The sequence below is a fragment of the Lynx rufus genome, unplaced genomic scaffold (assembly GCF_022079265.1).
Source record: "Lynx rufus isolate CCGP_SWC_20201006 ecotype Redwood Valley unplaced genomic scaffold, mLynRuf1.p SCAF_4, whole genome shotgun sequence".
NCBI lineage: Eukaryota > Metazoa > Chordata > Mammalia > Carnivora > Felidae > Lynx > Lynx rufus.
The window spans coordinates 11,842,525-11,862,792 of record NW_025814856.1 but is presented as its reverse complement, the minus strand read 5'-3'; the positions used below and the strand labels follow the sequence as shown (position 1 = coordinate 11,862,792).

Genomic DNA, 20,268 nt, shown 5'->3' with positions numbered 1-20,268 from the left:
GCATTATCACAACGTGGACTTGGCTCCCTCGCCTCCAGGAACCGCGATCGAGGGACTGGGGACCCCAGGCTCGGAAAACTTGTCAACTTCTCCCGCCCGCGACTCCCGTCACCTCCTTCGGTACGGGGAAGGCTTTTCTCCCCAACGAAGAGTCCTTCCGCCGCCAACCCTGAGGCGGCCGACCGGAGTGCCCAGGTTCAAGGACTCGGCGCGCACCGCCCGTTTCCGTCGGAAACCTCAGCTCCCCAGGGCCCAGCCGGGGGCGGGGCCTCCAAGCGGCGGCCGTTGCCCCGCCCAACCGCCTCCCAACGGCTACCTCCGGCGGGCGATGGGCGGGGCGGGGCGGCGGACCAGTACGCCTGCGCGCGCATGCGTGGGGGTGCGGGGCGTGGCTCGCACGCGGCCCCGCCCAGACCCGGCGTCTCTGCCCGCCCTATCTCCCAACCTCCTCAGCGTGGCGCCGACGCTGCGTGCGGCGCGGGTTACCCAGAGTGCTCCGCGCAGGGGCAGCTCACTGGAGTTTGGTTCTCGAGGCGGCGGCAGCAGCGGCGGCGGCTCCGGTGGCTCCTCCTCCTCCTCTGGTGGCGGTGGCGGTGGCGCCCCGGGCCCGAGCCCCGGCTCCCCTCTCCGCCACCCCGCGTGCCCCCTCCTTCCCCGGCACCGCGGGGAACATGAGGCTCCGCTCCCGGAGGCCGGCGAGTGAGTGACCCCCGTCCCCCGCCTCAGCCCGCCCGCCCGCTGGCCCGGCCGCTCCCCCCCGCCTCGCCCAGGCAATGACAGCGGCTCCGGCGTCTCCGCAGCAGATCAGGGACCGGCTGCTGCAGGCCATCGACCCCCAGAGCAACGTAAGAACCCGCTGCGCGGGCCGGGACGGAGGCCGCGTGGGCCCGGGACCCTCCCCCTCCCCAATGCCCCTCGCCCGCCGGGCTCCGGGGAACCCGCCCGACGCCCACCTGCCCCCGAGGGCCGCTGCCATCCCGGTCTCTCGCCCCACGGGCCCGAGCCGGGGGCAGGTCAGGCAGTCTGGCGGCGCTGGGTACGTGAGGCCGAGGCTTCCGTGCGGCCTGGGCGGAGGGAGCAGAAGGGAACTGAGGCCAGAGCTTTGCCTTTTCTTCCGCTCCAGATGTATGACCCTTACTGCTCCTTACGAAGCTCACCCGCCTTGCCCTTCCCCGGGGACCCGCGACCCCCGGGAAGTCTTCCCGGCGGGGGGGAGGGGAGGGAGAAAGGCTGTGGAGCAACTGGTGTCCGGGGTATGACTCGGGCGCCTGTGTCGCCTGTGTCTCGGCCTTCTGGGTGATCAGGAAAGTCCTCCTTTCCTCTTCTCCCGGCTGGAAGCATCTTCCTGGCTTCAGAGGGACCCCCGCCTCCCCGCCCCCAGCCTGCTTTGCCCTTAGCCGGGTGCCCAGGGCGCGTGGAGAGTCCCCCTTGGTTCTGCGAGTGGACATGCCTTTGCCGAGTCCCTCCTGGGATCGCTGCCGACGGTAGATGATCGTGGGGAGGGTGGGATCCTTCCTGTTGCCTTTCTAGGCCTAAATGCCCATTGCGTCTTCTGACCAAGCCAGAGCCCCGCTTTTTGGTGTGAATTAGAGGTGGTGATTTTCTTTCCTGTTCTTCAAGAACGCTCCTTCGGCTATTACTTCCCCCCACCTGAGGGTTCCGGCTTGGTGGCTTGTCACTTACAGGGTCAGGGTCAACCCCAGGGTGTTGCTTTCTTAGATGGTCTCCACCGAGGCTACTGTTTGCAGAGGGATCTTCTCTGCTCCTCTTCGCGTGTGTAGGGGAAGACTCGTAGTGTCTCCCCTCATGTTTTCTCAAAGGGATTGTTGGCAGTAGGGGTCATTTTCTCCTGTGGCAGGAGCAGGTTGAGCAGTAGGAAGATGTTGTGGCAGGTATGAGATGAGCCCCTGCATTTGCTGGGAGACCAGGAAGTGGCCATTGAGATCACTTTTTAATATGCTGGAGATCCAAGGAAAAAACCTTTTTGTCTTGGGCCAGGTAACTCCGGTTTCTCTCACTGTAGGGTTTTTGTTTTTCCTTTACATTGGTTTGACTAATTACTCTTAGGACTGTGCTTTAGCCTGGTATTTTTGGAATAATTCACATTGGCTTGTATAATTTTGGTAGAAATTGAGGAGTTACGGTGTCTGTAAGTCTCTGGTTTTTGTATCATAAGTAATCCTCTTGTCCCTAGTCTTCAGGCCCCATTAAGATCGACTTGGTGGTAATTGTCTTCAACAAATGTTGTATACATTTTTGTTATGACTTTGGGGGTGGAGTAGGCACAAGCTATATAAAACCTTCCAGAATATTTTGCAGTAACTGGAGCCGCTGCAGTTCCTAAGACTGAAATATTAGAGAATAAAACAAATGACATGAAAAATGAAAGCTTGGTGACTTTTGCATCTTTTGTCCAGAGTGTAATTTCTTGAATTCCACGTGCTTGTTTGCCTTCGGGGAATCTGAGAGGTTGCTGAGATATTAGCACTGATCCTTAATGCCACCTAGGAGAGCTTTGGGATCAGGAGGCGCTTTGACAGGCGGTCATGATATGTTGTAGATTAGGTAGGGCAGTGACCTCAGAGGTTCCAGTATTGTGTAAGGCTGTAATCTAAAGGGATCCTAGGGGGAGAGGAGAGGAGGGCAACGAGGAAGGGGGGTTAGCCAGAAGCGGGAGAAAGAAACAAATCTCATTTTTGTTGTATTTTAGTGTGTACAGTGGTATTCATTCATAGGAGCCCATGGTTGCTGTAATGGCATGGGGTTCACATGTCATATGGCTTGTCTGGGGGGGACTTTAGTGATGGGTATGCATAGAGTCCTGCTAAATGTGAGCGTGGTGGATGGAATTGGGAAACTGTCTCCGTATACGAGTGATGAGGAAAGTGCCTCCTTTAAATGCTGCCATTGCCAGTGACCATCTGTGAGCATTGTTAGAACCTTTTGACAGGAGCGTGGCTTGAAGCAAACCCCATATAGAAACTGGAGCCGTGGCAGAATAGGTTGCCGACAGAGGTGGTGCGACCATAATTCTGCAGTTTCTCTGGATTGACCTGGGCTCAGGTGAGTGTGAGGTAGCTCCAAGAAGGCAGTGCCGGCACCCAGCTGCTTTTCTCTACCTTGGCCAATTATGAACTCCACTTTGGGATAGTTAGTTGACACATATTTAAGATGCTCATGGAAAAAAAATGGGGACAGTGTTGAAGAGCCAACACTAAAATTAAACCTCTTCTGAGAGAAGCGACAGGGAATTGTGTCATGTAATGCTTACCTCTATGGGCATGCAATTATGGTTAACAAACTTAGCTTTTGCTTGAAAAATCAATGTCAGGGCAGCTGACCTAATATCCACAAGTAGCTGAGAAGTTAGGGAAATAACAAAGTAGCATTTACCGATCATCTCCTTGACAAAGGAGTTCTTAAGGGGAAAGTTGTGGGTATGTTTTCAGTTCAGTCTCTGGAGTATTTGAATTTCTGCAACAGCAGACTCTGACTTAATAATTTCTGCCAACTCAGTAATAAAGTAAATCCTCTACACTTCTTTTCAAAAAGCGACTAACAATTTTTCAGAACAATCTAAGCCTTACTCTCCTTGTGGTGTATGTAGCCAGGGTGTTGAAAATCTCGGAAGCGCAGTGTGCGCGTTTCTTCCCGCTTAGTCTTTGTGGGTACAGTCAAGGGCCATGCCTTCTTCCTCTGCCCAGAAATTGGGAGTCCATCCACTCAAGCACAGTCTTCTCAGCAGGTGATGAACTTCTCGTTTGTATTGGAACTCCTCGTTTCATGGAAGTTCAGGCTTTGCCTTCTTGACCAGAATGTAGGCTTTGTGAGCATGGTTTGTTTCTTGTCTTCTTTCTCCAGGGCTGAAGCATTAGGTGCTTTAGGGTGCTGCGTGCTGGTTAAACTGATTGAATCCTCGCATCCTTCTTGCTATATGTGCTGAAGTTTAGTCGTGTAATATTCTAATTCAGAAGTCTCTAGAACCGTGAGGCACATGGATAGAATAGGTCTGAGACGGTGGAGTGGATACTGTAACCCCATAACAAGTTGAATAATAGCACAAAGCAGGCCTTGCACAAAGCAGGTGAGCATCTCTGTAATCAGAACAGGGAGCGGCCAGAGAAGGCACTGGGGGAGAAGGGGACTTGAACTTGCCCAAGATGTCTGTGTAAAGGCCTCCTACTGATCAGGCTCTCTGGCAGGAAACTTCAGAAATGACTTTTCTTCCTTACAGTTATGCAGACGTCAGGCGCCAAGGAGAGGTGACCAAAGGGCCTCTGCAGAGAGAGACACACAAGAATGATAATTTCCCCCCCTAGGAAATTAGAAGATTAAGACGCCACCCAGCTTCTCTGGGCTGCAGGGTCTTCATGTACAAAGTGGGACTGGGAACTGGTGTATGCACCCGTAAGGCTCCTTCCGGATCCAGGGTTCAGATTCTGGAAGGGGTAGCAGAGGCTCACATGAGTTGTTCTAAAAGTTTTTTTCTTTTAATGTGAGGTGCATTATGTGAACTTTCTAAAATAACAAAATTCTCACAGATACCAGAACTCCACTCAGAGATATATGCTTTACCTGACTCTGCAGCATTTGAACAGGGTCTCCTGCTTCCCCACAACAGTTCTGTAAGGGAGGGATGGTGAGCAACTGATCTCCCTTTCCTGCAGGCATAGAAACCAACAGCATAAAGACAGTAGGTGCTGTTTAAGTGGGTGCTTCCCATGGTCAGGAGAGGACAAGACGCTTTTGTTTCTTACTGACTTAATTTGAGGTGACTGCCCTAAAGTTAGGGACTTACCTGAAGTTTAAGTGACAGTGCTTCTAGCTCTAAATGCCACCACGCTGCTCTCAAAGGTGGAGCGATGGCTTGAGAAGAGGCCCAAGAGGTCAGTGTTCTGGAGCTGGTAAGAAAAGATGCGGGAGCCTTTTCTGTCCTACATAAGTTTATATGAGATTACAAATCGGTTTAGGTTTACCTGTGAGAGATCTAACAAGGTGATGATGTTAGACAGCCTGTCCTGGAAACATCTTACGGTTTCTGTCAGGGACAGAATCCTGGGCCAGACCATATCGTGGTGTGGCAATTGCCAACTGATGTGGAACTTTTCATGAGTATTGTGTGCTGGCTTTGTTTTCTGCTTCAAGATTACAAGCACTCATGATGTTAACTTAAAACATCATTGATCCTGCTGAAAGGAGGACTGTTACACATTGTAAAAGGGAAGACTGTTGGTTCTGATTCTCTCCAACACGTTAGAGGTTATAAAATCTAAACACGTGGACTCTCTGATCACTCTGGTTGCCCAAATGGCAGTGACATTCCTGTCTTTGTTCTTCATATGTGGCCACGATATGTGAAGAAGAGAGCAGTGTGGCATTTTATGACTTTGGGAAACAGGCAGGTAATAAGTGTCACTTGTGACGCAGGTGTAGGTCCTTGTTCTGACTCACTCTCTCCCTTAGAAGAAGGTGGATTTTACATTCTGTCTTCACAGAGGTCTGGTGGTCCTCAGAAGTGGCTTTAATTGTAATCATAGTATGTTGTCCTGCCTGGAAGTCACAGAGTCCTGGAGGATTGTCCAAGATCAGCTTGTGGGAAGGGGCCTTTGTCCTGATGCAGTTGTAAGAAGACTCCATGGTCACCTGGGCTCCTGGGCTCAAGATGTAGCTGCGTGTGGCAGGACATGCACTTGAGGTTAGGTGAAGGAGAGGAGCTGTTCACCTGTGCCTCGATTTTGGTGTCTTTGCAAGCCATCTTCTCAGAGCGCCAGTTTAACTGGAACCAGGCCTCAGTCCAGTCCCTAGGTGACTGCAGTTCTGTGGGCATGTCTCCTGCCCAACCCCCACTGTAAATCGCCTTCTGGAAGCTGGGGGCTTTGTCTCCATCAGTAGAAGTTGTGCCCCTTTCTTCTCCCTTATGGGAGGCTGTCCTGAGTCTGTCTGGTCCCTTTGGGACCCCTCAGCTGGTTGTTGGAGTGGGTGACTGAGTTTGTGGTTTGGCGAGTGACTGCATAGGCAGTGCGTTTTCAGCCTGGTCTTTCTAGTGCCCAGACTTGGAGCCCCCATCTGAAACTCCCCCTTTTCGCTCTCAGAGCACTGAGCTAGTATTGACATGGAGATTCCTTGATTCCTTGAACTGGGGAGTATTTCTTGCATAAGGAAGACATACCAATATTCTGCATGTGGTGTTTAAAAGTGCTCTCTGAATGAATTCCAGGTCTGAGGAGGCCATACACTTAACATCTCAATTGTCAACTGATACATACTGTTGATGGAGAAATGTGGTAAAGCTGAAAAAGGTGGCTCAGCAGTTGAATAAACATTTCTAGCCATTGCTTATGGTGTTGGGTGTGGAGGGTGCAGACCTGGAGATGCCCAGCCACTACCCTTGAAGGACCTGGAACAGGAAGAGAATGTGCACGTGGGCAATCTGGGGTGGAGGGTGGGGATCAGCGTCAGGGAGGCCTTACAGGGCTATAGCTCGTAGGTCCAAATGGAGGAGTTGTTCATGTTTCTTATTCAAAGGTAGTTCAGAATTCTTAAGAGCATGAAATGACTTCTAGAGCACTGTATAGTTTGTTTTCAGAGTGAAAAGTTTTACAGTCACATACAGAAAGCCAGCTCTTGGTTCATCTCTGATCTGAGGGAGACAGAATTTGATGAATAGCTGGCAAACCCTTGAACAATTTGCCCTCTCAGCAGTGGGAGGGGAGGGGGACAAGTGTCAGGCTCTGTGGAGGACCTGGGGTCTGCTTTCAAGTATTTGAAGAGCTGTTGTACCCCGGGTTAGGTTTGCTCTGTGTGGATTTTCGAGGCAAACCTAGTAGGGGAAGGCAGGAGTTCCTGGAGGGAGGCCGTGCTGCACTTGGGGAGCTCTTGATTATTGTCCGAGCTGGCTCAAGACAGTCCAGAACCACTGTGCCAAGTGGGTGTGCACATGTATCTGGGCCCTCTGTCTGGACCCCCAGACGCCTGCCCAAAAACTCCTGGAGGTCCTGTGATGGCGTGAGGAGCCTGCTAAAAAGGAGAAAGGTCGTATCAGGTGACATGTCATTGCCAGGCAGGTGGGGTCGAGAGCCTTCGAATGCTCCTGGGACTGCAAGGAAGTTCCCTGGCTCCATCCATCCGCTGGAGGCTGTAAAACGGACAGCCGCAGCCTACAGAACACCTAGTACGTGCCAGGTACAGTGTGGAGCGCTTGGCTTCCTGTTTGCTCTCTGAACTAGTCCTAGAGGTAGATGTTCCATCTTCCTTTCAGGAGAGAGCAGAGATTAATGATCTCCACTGTCGTGGAGGAGGCTATGGGCCTATACCCAGTGCTGGTAGGCTCAGCAGCAGTGGGCTTAACTCTGACAGTCTCTTGCCTCCTACATAAGAAGTGCCCAGGAGGGAATTTGGACTCCGCTGTGTCTTCTGTGGTTTAACCTCATAAATACAAAGTGTTTTTAAATGTTGTTTTGTGTTTCCATTTCCATCCCAGTTCGGACAGTCTTTCCCTCTTTGAAATCTTCTAGCCTAATGGCTCCTAACCTTTTTGCCTGTCAGGATCCAGTTCTGTGATCAGAAATATTCAGGGGGCTCCTGGGTGGCTCAGCTGGTTAAGTGTCTGACTCTTGATATCGGCTCAGGTCATGATCTCATGGTTCATAAGGGCAAGCCCCATGTCCGGCTCTGTGCTCACAGCGCGGAGCCTGCTTGGGATTCTCTCTCTTTCCCTCTCTCTCTGCCCCTCCCCCAGTTGTGTGCTCACGCAAAAATAATAAATTTGTGCTCTCTCTCAAAAATAAATAAACTTAAAAAAAAAGAAATATTCAGGAACTTGCATATATTGACAGGTGTACTTTGAGTAGCTGTTTTTTTGAGAAAATTCAAGGAAAGAAGCTACTCTTAATCTAGTCATGCTTTGAAATGAAGTTGTATCTTATCAAAACGGCATCTACTTAAATTTGTAAGCTAACCTTCTTTGTTTGTGTGTGACACCTAGGTTGGGACTCTCTGTACCTCACATTTGTGACCTCCTGTCATCTCTACTATTCTCTCCCAGAAACCTTTCCTGCTTTAATCCAAGACTGTCTCCCTCAGGCACTGTACATAACTTAAAAACCCTACATTCCTGCTGATAACCGGTCTTGTTGATTGCATTTTCCTTGGGATCGCGAGCTCCTTGGTAGTAGAGCACGAGTTAATCCCCATGTTTCTAGGGCTTCCATAGCAAGCCTGTGCTCAGAAGCTTGTTGATCTTCCTGTGAAAAGGGCCAATATCGGGAGTTAACTGTCAGCACTTACCCAGCAGACACACAGCTAGAAAGGATCACGCTGGGATCGGGAATCCTTCCCTCCTGCCCAGTCCTCACCCACCTGCCACCACCTCCCTGGTCACCTGAGAGAGCGCAGTAGTGGGTACAAGGTCAGCATTCTACTCTCCTGCCAGAGTCTGGGTCTTTATGCTGGGTTTGTCTACGGGATGTTTTTATGCCAGGCTGGGAGGGAAGTTGTACCTGAGATGCTTTGTGCTGTCTCTTGAACTGGCTGAGGAAAAGGTGTGAGGCATTTTTTTCCCTTCTATTTCTTGGCTGTTATTTTTTACCCCTGTGACAGGGGAAAAAAGATGACTCTTGATCTCAGATCCCTGTCTGTCTGTGGACCCTGGAGATACTGTTCAAATGCTGCCTTGGGGCCCTTTTGGTCACGTGACAAACGAGACTCTCTGGACGCTCTGCTTCCCTGGGTTTCATCAGGGCCAAAAAATGGGTGATGGTTCCTCCAGGCCATACCCTGCAGTGAGTCAGCCTTGTGGCTGCTGTGGCGGTCCCGGTCACCCATCCACTGTGGGCACAGAGTGATTTTGTAAGTGGTTGGCTGTGGCCAGCCTTGACTCCGTGGTGGGGGGTTCTGTGATCTTCTCATGGAAGACTTAGGTGTATGTGAGCCCAGCTCACAACAAGAGCCCGGTAGGTGGCCTGGCAGTCCTCCTCCAGGCACCGGTAGCCCCCCCTGCCCTGCCCGCACTTGTACCTTTGGCCCCATCCCCTACCCGCACCTCTGGTCACACACCTGGCTCTGGGTAACCACCTGATCTACCAAGCTGGCCGCAGCTTTGCCTGCCCACAGGGGGGCTGGGTTCATTAGCTCTCTCGACCTCTCTTGCCATCAGGTCCCTGGTCCGGCTCAGGTTGGCATATGAGGTGGTGGCCACATCCTCTTTCCCCAGGTGATCCCCAAGGTACCTAACTGCCCTCTTCTTCTTAAGGCCAGCCCTTCGGGAAGCCACGTCAGGTAGACCCTTCCCAACTTTATTTGCCCCATGCATCTTGCAACTGTGCCAGGCAGGCAGTTGGCAAGCTGACTTTTTAGTGCTGTCTGTGGGGGTCAAGTGCCAGTGATGCGTGTAGGATATAAAATAGGAACGGTTTACCCTTTTTGCTGATGGTTTCACATTTGCTTCAAGTATTCTGTTGGCCAGCCTCCCCCAGAGGGAGCTCAAATGTGAAAGGGCTGATTGGCTTGTGCCACTCAAAGGCTCTGAGGTGAGTCTGTTCTCGGGTGAGGCCCTGGTTTTGTTCCATCTCTTTTGTAGTGTTCCCTCTGCGCAGTGGGGTGTCCTCCTTGTCCTTCCAACCCCTGCAGCTTTGGGATTCACCCTCTTTGACCATCAGCCAGGGGAAGAAAGACGAGGTGATGCTCTCCCAGAAGTCCCAGCACACATTTTCTGATGCCATCTATGGGCTTTGATGCAATTAGTAGGCTGTGTTGATTGGTTCACCCCTGGTGTTGGTTCCATCCAAACCAGCCCAGAATAGAGGGGATGCTCCCAGGAAACATCAGAGTCCTGTTTGTGGGAGGGGGTAGTGGTATGGAGAACAAGCTGGCAATGTCCCCTGAGTGCGTGCGGGTTTAATCACCACTCTGGTGTGATAATACCATCAAATAGTTGGGCATGCTGGCCTGGGAGACTTGGGTCCAGAAACAAAATGGGTGTAACTGAAATGTAAGGCCTGGAGTAAGCAATGGAGTGGTTTGGATGATAGGAGGTCACAGCATGGCGTTCTGAGTACCCACCCACAGATTCTGATTTCCCCGCGGTCACACTTGGGTACTTTGCTCTTACCTTGTGTTAAAGTGGGTGCCGGCTTGTAGCTTCTACCCCATTCTGGGCTGAGGAGCACTTGGGGAATCTAAGAGAGCCTGCCACAGTGCTGCTCATTCTTCCAAGCCCGTCATCTCTCCTGGTGCTGCACCTGGTGCAGGCAGGGGAAGTGGTGCAGTCCAGGAGGCCCCGGGCTCACACAGGCCTCCTGTAGTTGTGAGGCGGCACCCGGACCCAGGCAAGAGCCGAGTTCTCTGGACTTCTGTCCTCTTGGCTCAGAGGCATGGATGGACACTGGATGGTCTCTTCACATCTGATCGTTCTGCCCCTTTCCTCTTGCTTGTCCCCTCCCTTTGGTTAACCTGGGTAACCGGAAACTGGTACCTGCATTTCCGGGCCTGGCTTCTTCCCCTTAGGTTAACTGAGAAGGGTAGGGTCAGGTGATCCTTCACAGCCTTCTCCATTTTTCCCTCCGTTTGTTGGGGTGGGGGGGAGGGGTGGCTCTCAGCAAGCACCTGAAGTTGGTGATGTCTGCTCCCCCTTGGCTGGATGCTGGCAGCCTGGCAGTGACAGAAGTGGGCCACATGTTTTAGTTCAGGCATGATCATGGGGGGAAAGGTTTGTGAATGGTTATTTCACTTTCACTTCTATTTTAACGGAGCTTCTCAAGCATTTAAAATTCTCAGCTTGAAGATTGGTTGACAAGCCAGTGCTGGCACTGAATGCAGGAGCCTAACTTCTCACCAAAGGGCAAGAAACATCGCCCTCCCAAGTGTTATGTGAGCTTGCCCTGCTTTTGCTTGTAACTTCTCTCACCCCATCACTGAGTCAGAGTGCTGTTAGTGTGTGTGTGTCTCTCTTTCTGTCTGCCTTGTGGACAGATTTCTCCAATGTGGTGGGAAATGAAGCAGCCTCAGAGTTTGACTTTTTGAAGGCTAGGCCATTGAAGAAGGGATTCACACACTTGCTTCCAGTGTGAAAACTCTTGGAGAATCAGCTCTGGCTTGGCTTGGGGGTGAGGGGGCCTTGGAAGAAATGACCATGCCCACAGGAGGTCAAAGAGGAGCATGTAGAGACAGGGTCTGCAGTTCAGACAGAAACAATAGGTGCCCCCAGACTGCTGTAGTTATCCCAGGTGGCTGGTCGGAAATGGGCGGGGGCAGGGGCGGGGACAGGGCTGTCTTAGGGTTTCTGTGATTCTGCTTGTCAGCTCCTCCTAGAGGAGACTGGGCACCTGCTTGTCGCCCTGAGGATGAAACTCCTGTGTTAGGATGACGGTGAACATGGTTTTCTATCTGGTGGGTGGTGGGCTTCCCCAAATTGGGAAATAGAAGTGGCATCATCTGCTGTGCTTGTGTTTGTCACTCCAGACTGTCTTCCTGGGTCATTGTGCTGTCTTCAGTTCTCTGCTGTAGGGTTGGTGCTGAATGTTCCTCTGCAGGAGTGAACCAGGCCTGAGGCCTAACACTGATTGGTGCCCGTCGTCCCCTGTCCCCCTTGCACCTTGCTGTGTTGGCCATTCCATTCTCTCCAAACCCCTGCCCATGGTGCCTCCTTACCCCCAAGTGTTTTGGCTTTGCCCTGCACTGCCCAAGACCCTGTCTGCCTTGAAGGCGTTCCCCAGGTGTTCTTAGAGCCATGGCTTCCAACAGCACCTGAACTCTCTCTCTCCAGCAGACTGCTGTCCTGGATGTGCAGGAGGCGCATTCCAAAGTGGAGGCACCTTCTTTCCTCCTGCCTTTCTGTGCCACGCTGTGGTGGTTGGTGGTGCCACCACTCCTTGGGCTACTTCAGAGTTCTCCTGGGGTCCGCCTCCCATGGCAGCCCCCTTCCTGAAAAATGGGATCTCCAGGGAGGTCTAGTGCAGCTGCTTAGCAGCTGGTCTGCCTCCTGCTCTCTCCACACCAGCCAAAGAGTGAATGTCCCCAAACACAGACGTTTCATCCTCTCTGTAGGGGCTTCGTGGCTGACTGGATATAAAGTCTGAGTCCTTTAGGTAGCATATAGTGGAGAAAACGGTCTTTGGGTAGAAAAACTTGGGTTTGTCATTAGACTGAACTAACCTGGAATCTTGATTCTGCTGTTCGCCTTGCAGCCTTGGATGAGGTCAGGTTTTCAGCCTGAGTTTTGTCAGGAGGATGTACACACGCTGCTTAGGAAGGCTGTTGAGAATGGGATGTGGCCCCAGTGCAGATGCGCCCCGGGTGCTGATATACAGGGTAGCTAACAGTTCACAGGCTTGGTAGTGGGCAGCCCATCCAGCTGCCAGTTCCTGTCCTTCCCCTCTGGTCCATGCCTATTGGATGATTAGTTACTGAGAACTAGCCAATCATGGGGCTGTGTCTTCCTGGCCAGTGACTGGTTTGAGAATGGGCCCATGACCCAATCAGATCCTATGAAAGTTTTAGCACTTTGCTGGGGTAGTTGGGGTAGACGTGAATGGGGAAGATATGAGCTGGTTGTTGCTGTAATCTCCTGCTTGGGAACAGCCTGCCCAGGAGTGAGACCTGTTCAGAGAGTTGAGGGAAGATTAGGTCACCATGGCCCAGCTGGCCCAAGGCGAGTCCTGCCCTGAACTTTTCAGTTAAGTGAGCCACTGACTTCTTTTCTGGATGAGGCTCATTTGAGCTGCCTTTTCTGTTACTTGCAATCAAGAGAGTCTAGACAGAATCAGCCGAGAACGTTGTGCCCCAGTGTCTGGCTCAGGCGTTTTCTCTCCCCCACTGCTGCTCTAGCCACGCTCAGCTGCTGACCTGCTTGTGTACCCACACCTGGATGTCCTGCCCTCTTTCTTCCCCTCCCTCCCTCTTTTCTTCCTCCCTCCCCCTTTTCTTCCTCCCTCCTTCCCTTCCTATCTGCCTCTCTGGGCTCTGGGCCCAGGGTGCCTCCCCCAGCAAGGCCAGGGCCAGATCTTCCAGGAGCACTGTCTTCTGGCTGTTCCTGGCGTCCTGGTCTGATCTTTCTCATAGCATCTTTAACGTATCTAGCATGCCTGTGTCGCATCCCTCGCCTCCCCCCCCCACCGCCTTGGTTCTTTCGCTGGTGCATAGTGAGCCTGTTCATTCTGTTAGAGTCAGTGACCAGTTTATGAACCAATGTGGGTCCGTCTCTAATTTCAAGTGACAGATGAGCACAAGCAGTACCTAACTTGGGAGGATCTAGTTGGGTTTAGAGTAAGAGTTCAGGTTTGGTGGGGCCTGGGCAGGGCAGCGCTCAGCTCTTGAGTATTGGGGTGGGGGTTGGGGTGGCTGGTTCCCTGGAGGATTCTCCTCTTCCTGACAGGAGTACTTGGCCCTCTCCAGACTTCAGCCTTTCGGGGTCCTCCCGTGGTATGTTTGTTCTCTTGGAACTGTAGTGGCATAGTTAGCACTCTGGCACCAAGCCTGTCCCCTGTGTGTCCCGTAGTTCTAGGGAGTCTCGGGATTCTGTAAGTTGGTGACAGGACCCAGGGAAGGGGGAGGGTGTGCTTGGAGAGCATATACCTCCTCCCTCTCTTGGGCAAGGCCCAGGCCAAGATGACTCCCCCCAGCAGGGGGCTCTGAACCGTGAACACCAGCTGTGAGGGCTGCCACTTCAGCTCCTTCTCTGGCCTCTGCCTATGTGGCCTTGGGGCAAACCATTTAATGTTTCTGAGGCTCAGTTTCTTTATTTGTGGCTTGGGGCTATGGGAGCCATCTCTTGGTGGTGTCCCGAGAGGCTCAGCACATCCATGGCAGGGACAGTGCCCAGCTTCTGTGTAGTCACCTAGATGACCATGAAGGACTGGGTACTGTTTGTTATAGGTGAGCAAAAGTGGGAGGGAGGTTGTCCATGCCGGAGGCCCTGCAGAAAGGGGAGAATAATCCTATCAGTGATAATAGACCTGCCTGTGGAGTTCAGCCAGGGAGGGTCTGGATCCCATTCAATCTGGTGAGCAGCCTTGCTAAACACATCAGCTGCTCAAGGTCTTTTGGTGTAATCTTCGTAAAGGTTATTTCTTAATCTTTGGACCTTAATAGAAACTGGAGGACCAAAGCATCAGCTGTTAATGTGTCCTCGCTCTCTGCTAGGTATTATCCCATTTCATAGATGAGCAAGGTTAAATAGCTAGTCACCTGGTCACTGCATAGCTGACCTCAAGAGCGTTTGCTTTCGTCATGAGACAATATGGCGGGCGCTGCAGAGAGGAGGGGAGAGGAGAGGAGAATCCCTGTGGAGGTCTTTGCTTCCTTCCAGAGCACTGTGTCCTGATGGAGATGGTCTCCGTCTGTGCTATCCAGTAAGGTAGCTGTGAGCCACATGGGGATCGTGAGTACCTAACATGTGGCTGGTAAGACCAAGGAACTGGCTTTTAAATTTCTATTTAATTTTCATGCCCACCTGAGGACAGAGCACTTCTAGGGCCTCTCGGATTACTTGTGCTTTGGGTCAGGACTGGGGGCTGTTGCTGCCTTTTTCCACATGAGAGGTGGGGGAGGAGTTTGCACCTGAGCTGGCATAGGGGCACAGAATGGGGCTCCTGTCCCTTCCTAGCCATCCTCTTCTCTCAACCCCCACCCAGGCACACAGCTTTGGTGTCTCTAATGTCTCTAGAGCCTCCGAGCTATATCTGCTCGCTCCATTCGTGAGGTCTCCTCTTAGGGAGAAGAAAGCCTTCTCATTTCTTAAGTCTGGGTTGATTAATGTTGCTAACAACTAAATAGATATCCTTGGAGCCTCCTCCTAAGTAAAGAGAGATGGGCAGATGGACAGATGGAATGAAGAACAGAAAGAGAAGTATTTTAGGAGTGCCTGGGTGGCTCAGTCGGTTAAGCATCTGACTTGGGCTCAGGTCATGATCTCATGGTTCCTGAGTTTGAGCCCTGCATCGGGCTGTCTGCTGTCAGCACAAAGTCTGCTTTGGATTCACTGTATCCCTCTGTCTCTGCCCCTCCTCTGCTCACATTCTCTCTCTTTCTCAAAAATAAATAAAACATTTTTTTAAAAAGTATTTAATATGCAAGGGTTTGAAGTTAGACCCTGTGAGAAATAAGCCCACTACCCCAATCAAAGGAGGGACACGGACTCAGAGCACAGGGAAGCTAGGGTTTAATAAACATTCTTGCAAGAACAGGTGTCTGATGGACAGGGGCACAGTTGGGGCAGTTACAGCAGGCAGTTTATCTCCTAGTGTGCAAGTCTCTCCCCTGGTTCCTCATTGGCTGAATACTACAGAGGTTACAGCCTTACAGGTAGTTGCCAATGTCCATGTAAGGGAAAAAGTCTGATTGAACACATGTGTGTTCCTTGAGGTAACACAAAGACTTCAGTTCTTTGGTGCATGCTCATTGCAAAGTCCACAAAAAATAAGCCCACAAAATGGGGAGGGAAAGAAGAACCAGGAAGTGAAGTATCTAAGGGTTGGGACTCAGTTGTCAGGGGGCGGGGGGAGGGGGGTGGTTACATATTTCCAAAAGGTTGTAAACCTATTGTTAACTAAACAGCACAGCTTTTATTTGGTATTTCTGAAAATGAATCATCTCACTTCTCACAGATCCAGATTCAAATCTCTATGGCTCTCTCTGAGATGTTTTTCATTGGACAAGTCACATCAGATATTTGCTGTCAATCTCAAATTAGCTGTTGTCTAAAAAGTGAGAACAAGATAAGCCCTACCATACTGAAGAGTACATAGAAGGCACTGAACCTGTACATATAAGCCCCTTCCCACTTTCCTGGGAGTAGGGGCAGTTATTCTCCTGGATGATTTTGTAGATACTTAACTTTGGTTTTCACTGATGCTCTTCTTCCTCAAAGATAGGCCTCCCTTTAGTGTGAGCAGTTACCAGACAACGTTGCATAATTTTACACATTTCTAAAAGCTCCCTGGGGGTGGGAAAAAGGAAGAAATAGGTTGTAGAACAAAATCTCAGACTGGTAGAACGGAAGGCGTACTTCTTTGGAAGAGGTGCTTGGTTTGGAACTCCCAGTCAGGATTAAAATCTGTCTGAACTTTTCTGAATCCCTTTCTTTGTACGGCATTTGCAGCTGAGGGTGATCAAACTATGAATTTGTGTGTGAACTCGCCTTTAGGAAGGAATGTCCTTTCTGTATGAAGATAGGGTATGCAGAATCAATAGTCCCAAGATCTCAGAGACATTAGCAGACAGAGATGTTGATGTGATTAATAATCAGAAATTATACCTGGTACTCAAATGTGTGGGAAGAATGGCATTGTCAGGAAATCAAGGTTTAGCGTTAAAGCTACCCTGTTGCCATTTTGTATCTCCTAGTCTGTCTCCCACCCTACTCACCTCATCCCACACCACCCTGCTGGCAGGATCCAGGAGCTACTTCATACTTCACCCTTTTGGGAAGTATTTACATAGGGAGAGGCATAGCCACTGGTGTCCTTTGATCTAGTCATGTTACTCTTAGGAACTTACCAACAGATAGATACACGATGAATTTTAATAACACTGCTAATAGATATATTCACATGATTGTGATTGTTGATGTCATTAATTAAACGGCATGGGAGAAGCTTAGGAAACACAGTACACTGCAGAGTCGAGTGGCATAGGGCTGTGAAGAAGAGTCCTGAAGCCTCTGTAGAAAAATGGACAAGTCTTGCTATGATGAAGAAAAGGAGCATTTTTGTTAAAGCACAAGCAGAAAAGGCACAAGAACTAGAGCTTTGGGTAAAATGAGAACCGCTTGTGTTGAGGCAGTAGGAGTACTTTGTTTTTGTTTTTCCTATGCTCCATTGTCTTTATTTTTTTTTAATGTTTATTTATTTTGAGAGAGAAAAAGAGCGAGCAGGGAGGGGGAGAGAGAGGCAGAGAGAATCCCAACTCAAGGCTCCATCCCACGAACCTGAGATCGTGACGTGAGCCAAAGTCGGATGTGCTTAACCAGCTGAGCCAGCGTTGTCTTTTTAATTAGGCAGTAAAAAAATGAAAATAAAAGTAGACTGCTTTAGCCTGAAGAGCACTCAAGAACTACTGAGAGCAGTCAGATGTGGAGTGGATGCGGGGCCTGTGTGTACTGCAGCCAGTGGAGAGGAGGGACTTACTTCTCTTACATACCCAGGAGGTTGATAGCAGGGGCGTGCAGTGCTTACTCTGGTCAGGGCCGCCAGTCCTGTTCTTGATGCTCTCAGAGGACTGGGGTCCAGCCCACCAGGACAAAGAGGACGTGCTTGGAGTCGTGGACTTTATTCATCGCAGTCAGTGGAGTCATGCCTGTGGCTCTGTTAAACTCCTGGTGTGATTGTGCTTCCTGCTTTTTGCCACCTTACTATGTCTGGTCCATCTGTAAGTCCTAGTGGTTCTGCAGCCAAAATGTCTATTCTCTGTCTTTGGCGTATGCTTGGCCATCTGCCTGTTGGGGAACTTCCTTCTTGCGGCTTCCAAACCAATATCAGATCACACTACTCTGCCAGTTAAGATCCTGTGTTCTTAGAGTAGACATCCCACTCCTTATTTTCATGATCTACAGATGCTCTGTGACTCAGACCCTTTTTTCCTCAATGTATACTTTCCTCTCCCTCATTCATGACTGCCGAGGTCCTCTCCCCAGATCTGTGACCATCAGATTCCTTCAGGCCTCTCCTGGCTGCTCATTGTGAGAGTCCCATCCCCTCCCCGCTGTGTCACACTGCCTCCAGATGCTTTCATGTCTTGGCACACATAGGAGATGCTGGTGTCCAGACAGTGCCCTGGGGAACTGCAAGTGGGACTGAAGGGAAAAACGTGAGCATGACATTTCTTCAGTGTAATGATAAGAAAAATGAAGTATAAAATAAAGCATTAGGGAATGTGTTAAATAATGAACTTGTATTGACTTTCTAAGTAGTAGTATTAATCTTTATAAAAGGGAGTGCCATGTCCATGAACCTCACTTTTATTAGGTTGGATTTTTTTGCTTGCCTTTGATAATCACTGTAGAGAAATTCTGTTTGCATGTGGAGGTGATGAAACTTACAGTCATGTTTTAGTAAACATTTAGTAATTGACAAGAGCTGCTGTATCTAATGAATCCAGGTTCTTCCCTCTTTTCCGTTTGTAGTGTTGAAATACAGTAATTATGCAAATGGATTTTAGTTTCATTCAAACTTTTATTTCAAGTTCTTTGAAGTAACATACTCTAATTTACTGTGTGGTGTGCCAGTAAATGTTTGGCAACAAGCTTTTCTGGGAAAAAAATAGCATATACATACACACGTAAGTTTATACATTTTACTGATAATACAGGACAGATAGCATATAGTTTACAAGTAATAAAATACACAGTCCTTTTTATTGTCAGTTCTGTGTAGCAGTTGTTTCACAGATTGCTTTTCTTGATTTTTGCTGTACTTTTGTATCTGTAGTCAGCTTATGAGTGTAGTTCTGACATGAATGTCGATTGATAATTTTGTTTATATTAATGCTGAATCAGATAATAGTTTTCAAACACTGGAAGGATGTTTCCTCATTTATTTTGTGCTATTCCTAATGTAATGGCTACAGGTATGACAAACTTAAATTTAATCTGCATTATTAACATTTTCTCCATCACTTTCTTAAGTCTAAACCCCAGGTGTTGGCAAACTATTTCTGTGAAGGGCCAGATGGTAAATGTTGTGAGCCATGTAGTCTGTCACAACTCTGCCTTTATTTATAGCACAGACGCAGCCACAGACAATATGAAAATGAATGAGTATAACTGTGTTCTAATAAAACTTTATTTACATGGCTAATTTTGTTATCTGAATTTATAGGTGATATGGAAAAAAGTACCTTATTTACAAAAACAGGCATTGGACTGGATATGCAGTCTCATAGGAGTTATGAGTTTGTAGACTCCTGGTCTAGAGGCCACCAACATGACAGTTAAGCCCTGATTTGTAGTATTTGCCAATTTCCATGGTATAAATACTTCCACGGTGGGTTGATTTCAGGCCACTAGCATGATGTCACCAAACATGGAGCTGGGAAGAAATGCCTCAGTAGCACACCATTTTCACCGTGAAGATACAATAGTCATGAATAAACTCAAAAACTAAATAATAGTAATGTGGGAAAGTAAATGGGAAATGATGAGTTGCATTTCATCACCTCTGTTTTCTTTCTTTTTTTTTTTTTTAAAGAAATTTGATTTCTTTAAAAAAATTTTTTAATGTTTATTTTTGAGAGAGAGACAGGGTGAGTGGTAGAGGGGCAGAGAGAGAGGGAGACACAGAATCCAAAGCAGGCTCCAGGCTCTGAGCTGTCAGCACAGAGCCTGACATGGGGCTTGAACCCACAGACGGTGAGATCGTGACCTGAGCCGAAGTCGAACAGTCAACTGACTGAGCCACCCAGGTGCCCCTCATCACCTCTGTTTTCAGTATAACTTGTGAGTCTCTATCATTGCATTTTTTAACAGTGGCTGTGTTTTAACATCTGGTTCCCAAGACTCCTGAAAGTTCGCCATGGGCTCTCATGGGTTGGTGTGAGCTGCCTCCAGCCTAGTCCTGGGTAGAGTCCCTCCTGCTAGCCAGTTAGGACCCTGGCTGCAGGGCACAGCAGCCCAAGAAGAGCAGAAGTATTGGTATGTGTGCAAATGGAGATCTGGGCTGCAAGCCACAGGCTCTTTGTCCAAGGTGGCATCACGGCCTTTGTAGCTGGCCGCCTGGATGGTTCTCTCAGTTCAGAGGCTGTGCTCAGAGCCCCTCAGGGGCGTGCAGTGAGCCAGCTGCAGTGAAGGTAGGGAAGGGCCAGAACTCTCCTCCAGATCCTTTGCTATCCTGGTTCTCTGGGGCTGTGGTGCCCACCTACCTCTCCTGGCCCAGCAGTCAGAGGAAGCCTTCCTGTAACACGCTGCGTGTTTGTTTTCCTCATAGCTTTCGGTACACTCACATTGTCGTGTTCGCCTGTCTATGGAAGCCCCACAGCTCTGTCCGCTCCCTGACTTCCTCCTCAGCACGTGCGCAATGCATTTTTATTTTCCCCGTAAATAGATAGCTGCTGAATGAGAGCTCGTGTCTGTTCTCTGCTGTCAGCAGCAGTTGGCAGTGTGCGGTCCAGATGGGTTTGGGCTCCCACGTCCAAGGTTTCCTGATGTTAGAGACACGCGTTCCTTTTCAGCGTGTGTGGGAAATGAGCAGCTCCATCTTCTGGCTACTTCCTCCTCCCAGAGCAAGGTGAGGTGCTAACCTCACCCCTGGGCCATACAAGTTGCTCTGGGTTTCAGCATAG

The 20,268-nt window shown here is 49.8% G+C and overlaps 1 protein-coding gene across 1 annotated transcript in view; it reads left to right on the top strand.

The window, feature by feature from the left end:
• The first annotated feature begins 569 nt into the window (after positions 1–569).
• MED26 (mediator complex subunit 26) overlaps positions 570–20,268 on the top strand; it is a 52,774-nt gene continuing 33,075 nt past the window's right edge. Inside the window, exon 1 of the mRNA XM_047094558.1 lies at positions 570–845. Within this exon, the coding sequence (XP_046950514.1) occupies positions 774–845 (72 nt within the window). The 5' untranslated portion in view covers positions 570–773. The remainder of the gene's footprint in view (positions 846–20,268) is intronic.